Source organism: Myotis davidii, unplaced genomic scaffold, assembly GCF_000327345.1.
Source record: "Myotis davidii unplaced genomic scaffold, ASM32734v1 scaffold160, whole genome shotgun sequence".
In the NCBI taxonomy this organism is placed as follows: domain Eukaryota; kingdom Metazoa; phylum Chordata; class Mammalia; order Chiroptera; family Vespertilionidae; genus Myotis; species Myotis davidii.
Genome location: NW_006293437.1, coordinates 42,949 through 49,477, shown reverse-complemented (window position 1 = coordinate 49,477; position 6,529 = coordinate 42,949). Strand labels below are relative to the sequence as shown.

Sequence of the window (6,529 nt, the reverse complement as noted above, 5' to 3'; positions counted from 1 at the left end):
CTCCCCAAGAGGGTCTCGGAAGCCCCGGGGAAGGCGGAACCGGGTGCTACCTAACATCCTACAGCCAGCTCCAAGCTCTCGGCCAGGCGAGGAGGCCGGGGAGACACGCCAGAGCCTAGGCTTCCCACCCAAGGCCTGATTCCCTCCTCCGCCCCGAGTGCAGTCCCTGAGCGTCCACTCGTCCCGCAACTTGCGAATTAGTCACCTCTGGGGATCGAGCAGCCTTCCACCTCTCCCCACCCGGTTCCGCGTCCCAGAGCCGAGAGAGGGCGCCTCGCGAGCGCGCCCACTCCCCGCGCCTCGCACATTCGCACCGGCAGCTTGTGCGCAGTCCGGCGTCGCCCCGCGGTGCGCTCGCTCCTCCCTCCCTCCTCCCGCTCCGTGGATCCCGCGTTCCGGGAGAGGCTCAGGCGCCGAGTGCGCGGACTGGCACACGAACAGACGGCCCTGGGGACGCCTTGGCCCGCACCTCCCGGGCGGGCTATGTTGATTGTCTTACCGGGGTCGGCCAGCGGGATCAGCACAGCTCGGCCCGCGGCCCCGGTGACCAGGGGGGACTATGAATCGGAAAGCGCGGCGCTGCCTGGGCCACCTCTTTCTCAGCCTGGGCATGGTCTACCTCCGGATCGGGTAAGGGCCTCTCGCAGCCCCTGCACGCGTGTCCCGGCAAAGTTGGCGTGGCCTGGGGAAAGGCTGTGCTGCCTAAGAGCCGCCGTTGGCCGCCAACTTCCGTGGCCCCATCAGAGAGGCCGGGTGGGCAGGGTGCGGGAGAGGTGGGTGCACAAAGGCCCCCCGCATGCAGGCGCCCCAGTTGTTGTACGTCAGTTCGAGAGGTACGAGCTGGTAGACCCGCCATCCTGAGGATGTCTCAGTCTGGAAGCCCTCAAAACTAGAGATCGCCAATAGGGACGCTCCAGCTTGGGGGGCTAGGGTTAGCCAATCCCAGAGGCCCTTCAGTACGGGGCATGGGAACAGCAGGTCCAGCAGGAACATTGTGTCAGTATCTGGGACCCCAACTGCTCCCAGGGAGCTCATCCCCCAGAGCCTCAGAGGCACGGACACAAACGCTCCTAGAGACAGGGCAGTGCCCGCGGGGCCGGCGGGGCCGTCCGAACAACAGGGAACAGGTACCCAGAGGGAGGGATGTTCTTGGACAAAAAACACCAACCCTGCTCAGAACCCTGGCACTACACGATTGCTAAGGACCCTCGGACGTCCAGAGCCTTTCCTAGGCCAAGGCGACAGCGTCTACTAGCCGAAACAGACACACACAGAGACAGGACGAGAGCTGGCCCGGAGACACCAAAGGAGGCAAGCTCGCAGAGCCAGCGCCCGAGAAAGGCGGGACACCCTAACCTAAAACTGGGTGCCAGAATCGGTCTGCGCACGGGCGGAGCAGCCCCCCTCCTCCAGTCACCACTGCATTTCTATGGAGGTGGGCTGGGGCGGTACTCTGTTTGGAAGGTTGGGGTGGGGGCTCCAAACGGGTCTTGGAGCTGCATTTGCACGGCCAGTCACCCTTTGTACTTAAGAGATAATGCGTGTGAAGCACAGAAGGGTGAAACCGGGAGGGGGGCTTTAAGGATTGATAGAGGTTGTGGCGCTGATGGGGCCACCTTGGCAGGTTGCACACAGCCTGCTCCCCCACCCCCAGCTGGGAACCTCCCTACTGCTCTGCTTGGGGAAGGGCGGGCTGGCTGCCGGGGCTGCTGCGAGGGGTAGTGTGTGGCAGATCCTTTGTGTTTTGTCACTACCACTCCTCCCCTTTGCCCACCTCGTGTCTCTGGAGCAGGGATTTCTCAGGTTGACCCGCAGTGGAAGCAAGCAAGTGCGCACAGAGCTAACGAGCTGGCCCGCCAGCCCCAACTGCTGGCAGAGCAGGCGACCGCGGGCGCAGAGGTGGCTGTGGGGCCCGCGTACTGCCGGCCTCCTGTGTGTTTTAAGTGTTATTGATTCGCCCGCGGCTGAGTGGCTTCTCTCCCCCGCCTCCCCCCTCTCCCCCCACCTGCTTTAATCTTCACTTTGGCTGGCGCACCCGCCGCCACGCGCGCATCTAGCATCCAGGAAGCCGGTCTGGCTGATTGGCGCTAGCCGCTTGTGGCTTTATCTTCTTTTTAATTAGAAACGGGGTGGAGGGACCCGGAGGGGAGAGAGAAAGGAAAAACAACAGAAAATAACCTCCCCTGGCTGCACCGCCTGCCCGACCTCCCGCCGGCGCCAGCACCTCATTGACCCCGTGGGGGCCCAGCTGCCCCGGGGAGGGATCCAGGAAGGGCGCTAGCCGAACTGCGGCCCAGCAGCTGCCCTTTGGGGCCCAAAGAGGTCCAGGTCGGGAGGAATTGCAGGGTAATTTGGGACCAGGCCCTGCTGCTCCGTGAGCCTTGGGTTATCTATCTGTAAAGTGAGCATGCGGGGTGAAGTCCCTAAGAGGCCTTCTAGTTCCCCAGATATGACTGGTTCCTTCTGATGGCAGGACATCTGTGGTATTCTTATTTTATCTGGATAGTTCCAATGATTGAAGCACCAGCCCCTGTGACAATCAGATCTAATAATAATAATAATAATAACAACTTTAACAACAACATCTTCTAAGCACTCTCCATGTTTTAACACGTTTAATTTTTACAGCAATCCTGTGAGTTGGGGGCTAATTATTATTATCCTCATTTTAGCCATGGAAGTACAGAGAGGAAGTGTAACTTGCCCAAGGTCACACAGTTAGTAAGCGAAGGAAACTTACATGGCACCCTAGCTCTGGCCACTTAGCCAGGAGCCTATTGTTCCTATGAATTTTTGACCCTAATATATCATTACATTTCTCTGCTGGTGTAGGAATTTCCTTGTGGTCAGGTAAGAGTTCAAAGATTCCTCCTGACTTATGGATAGAACCTCCACTTAATCTTTCTGTGCCACTTCTTTCTCAAACAATTCAAACATCCTAGCTTTGTGTAGACTCTGTTTTAATGGCTGAGATGAATGGCTGTAGCTTCTGTTTCAAATCCATTATCTGCTAGCCTCCATGTCTCAATCTCTGTGAACCCCAGTTTTCAGACATGTGAAATAGATATGGTGAGTCTTGCCCAACAGGGCTGTTTAGAAAGGTCGCATGGGCTAATGTTAGTGACAGCATTCACCATACAGACTTGACACATACTAGGGATGCTGCAAAAGTTCACTAAGGCAGTCAAGTCCATATTTGGGAAGGAGGTGCTCACCTTAAGTGACATTTTTAAAGTTCTACAATCCATTTATGCAGTGACCATTTAGTGAACCCGCAGACAGCCTTCCTGCCCTCGAAGAGCTCACAGTCTAATGAGAAAGGCAATGAACAAGTGAGCAGACAAATGAAAAACAAACACACACATTAAGACATTTCAGAGGACTGGACCATGAGTAGCAAGAGTATTAAGAAACACAAAACAGAGATTGTGATGGAAAGTTAGGAGGGGAAGGGTGGGAAGGCAGGTGACTCAAGATCACATAAATGATGACAAGAAGCCAAGCATGTGAAGCTCAGGGGCTGAGAAAGCTTCTAGGGAGAGGTACCAACAAGGACAAAGGGCCTGAGATAGGAAGAAGGTGGTGTGAGGCAGGAGCAGAGGGAAAAAGGACAGGAGTGGTCAGTTAGGCACCTGGAAAGGAGTGGAATCAGCTCATCTCTGGTGCTATTGACACAGAGTAACTGCGCTTTAAGAAATCCCAATTCCAGAACAACTTCCCATGCCTGAGCTCCAGGATGGAAAGCATGGGGCACTTAGTCCAGTGACTGGCCATGGCCCTCAATAAGTGGAAACTCTTATTATTATAACTACAGTGAGACATCTGGGGTGAGATCTCTTTCAAAGTAGACTTGAGGGTTATACAAAAGGAAACTCCATATGAATGGGCCATTTTTATGCAAATGAAGGACTACCTGCATCATTAGGGTTACCATCTGAGCCTGTTTGGGGTTATCTTGATATTAAGAAATGACCCCATCCTCAGGCCAGGTATCCACAAGTCACACTGATGCCCATCTTTCTACCTTCTGCATCTGTCTTGTTAGCTCCACCCCATCCATCAGTTCATCAGTCCATAGCAAGTTTGGTCAGCTCCATCTGCAGCCATCCCCCAAGGCCAACCCACCACCACCTCTTGCCTGCCCACTCTCCCTGCTTCTGCCCTGGCATCTTATAGTCCTCTCCCGTGGGGCTGGAGAGATGGGACAATGTCAGTATCATGCTTACAGCCTTTCAGTGCTTTCTGATACCTGAGAACATTTTAGCCCTGAGTCTTTTGCCCCCAGATTGTCCTCTTTCCTAAGCTCTGGTTTGCATCACCTTCTATGGGTTCTTTCTGTTTCTTGGAGACCCCAAGCTTGTCCCCTTTCATGACTTCGTTTTCTGTTCCCTCTGCCCATAAATACTCTTCCCCATACCTTTCCACTGCTGATCAGTCAGGTCCCTGCTTCACTGCCACTTCCTCAGGAAGACCCTTCTTGACCACCCCAGCTAAAGTGGCTCTGTCCCTTCCCTCCCTAACCCACCCTTGCTGCCATCACAGCATCTTTACTTAGGCTCTGTAGTGTGCACCACTGTCTGGAATGGCTTGTTGTGTTTGTTTATCGTGCTTACATTGTCTCCTTCTGTAGCTCTTCGAGTGCAGGGCCTTGGCACCTGAGAGATGTCTGATATGTGTCTATTCAGTGAATGACTCTCCATAGTAGGCATAAGCTTCCTCTAGGCCAGTCATGTCTAGAAGAGGCTACATGTACACCATTGGCATGCAGGGAGCAAACCTAGAAATTGTATTCACAATTTCTGCTTAAATATTTTTTGGTAATAAAACATACACATACATACTAGAGAGTATATAAAACATGTACAAACAGTTGTTTTTTTAAATGAACATCTGTGTACCCACCAACCTTTCAGAGGCAATTGCTGCATGAAATTGTAGTTTCCCTTGCTTGCCTTTATCGTTTTCCCACATAAAGATGATTCCTGAACAATATTGGGATTCATTTTGCATGATTTTAAATTTCATCTCAATTGAAACCTACCATAATTAGAAAGGCAACTTGCTTAGTTCCAACATTTATGTTTGACATACATCATCTTATTTTTTGCTATTGAAAAAGGAAATCAAGCCTCACTAATATTGTATATACACCCCACACAGAAACCAATGTGAAACCACAGGTGAATAAACCTGGGTTGGGGTGCAGTATCAAAAAAGTTGGGAGACTCCTGCTGGGAGCTGTGGGGTGAGGTGGCCAGGAATGGATACCAGGGAGGACCTGTAGTCCATGCCCCACCCTGCGAGCCTAATGCTCCCTCTCTCTGTGTCCTCTGCTCCAGTGGCTTCTCCTCGGTGGTAGCTCTGGGCGCGAGCATCATCTGTAACAAGATCCCAGGCCTGGCTCCCAGACAGCGGGCGATCTGCCAGAGCCGGCCCGACGCCATCATCGTCATAGGAGAAGGCTCACAAATGGGCCTGGACGAGTGTCAGTTTCAGTTCCGCAATGGCCGCTGGAACTGCTCCGCGCTGGGGGAGCGCACCGTCTTCGGGAAGGAGCTCAAAGTGGGTACGTGCTCACCGGACACTGCAAACAGGCAAAAAGGGTCTTACAGGCTACTGACAGAATACTATTGGGAGAATCTGGGACTCCTCATCTGCCCATGCTGGGATGACCCCACTGTGGGATCCTCAAGGGGCTGCGACTTGAATTCAGGTCTCCTAACAAGAGTTGGCTCTCTGGTTTGAATCCAGACCACCCTGGCCCTGTATGGCAGAGTTGAATACTAACTGGTTGATACAGCACTTATGTTGTTTTTTAAATTGAGGCCCAAATTTAAAATTAGCCATTTTACCTAAAAGTAAAATTTGTGAATTCTTTTGAAAAATAAGCTTACACATGTATCCACATAGTTATTATGGGCTGGAGCTGAGAACACAGCTTCCTTTAGGTGGAGCCTAGGCAACCCATTTACTGCCATAGTCCCCATCACTCCCTATTATCCATCTTATATTCACCCTTATATGATACTAGAGGCCCGGTGCATGAAATTCATGCACTGGTGGGGGAGGGGTCCCTCAGCCCAGCCTTCACCCTCTCAGAGTCTGGGAGCCCTCGGGGGTTGTCTGACTGCTGGCTTAAACACACTCCCCCTGGCTGAGCGGTGCTCCCCTGTGGAGCACACTGACCACCAGGGGGCAGCTCCTGCCGTGAGTGTCTGCCCCTGGTGGTCAGTGCATGTCATAGCAACCAGTCGTTCTGCTGTTTGGTTGATTTGCATATTAGCCTTTTATTATATAGGACTAGAGGCCCGGGGAGGGGGGAGGGTATCCCTCAGCCCCACTTGTGCCCTCTCACAGTCTGGGACCCCTCAGGAGATAACGCACAGAGCAGGGCCCATCAGGGGGTTTGGGGCTCCGTACCCTGTCACACACAGAGCAGGGCCGATCAAGGGGTTGGGGAGCTCCCCCCTGTCATGCACAGTAGGGCAGATCAGGGGGTTGGGGAGATCCCCCGTGCCGTGCACAAAGT

The 6,529-nt window shown here is 53.3% G+C and overlaps 1 protein-coding gene across 1 annotated transcript in view; it reads left to right on the top strand.

Annotated features, from left to right (window-relative positions):
* Nucleotides 1-279: 279 nt before the first annotated feature.
* LOC102758002 (protein Wnt-7a) overlaps nt 280-6,529 on the top strand; it is a 28,576-nt gene continuing 22,326 nt past the window's right edge. Inside the window, exons 1-2 of the mRNA XM_006767139.1 lie at nt 280-630; nt 5,340-5,566. Of these exons, the coding sequence (XP_006767202.1) occupies nt 560-630; nt 5,340-5,566 (298 nt within the window). The 5' untranslated portion in view covers nt 280-559. The remainder of the gene's footprint in view (nt 631-5,339; nt 5,567-6,529) is intronic.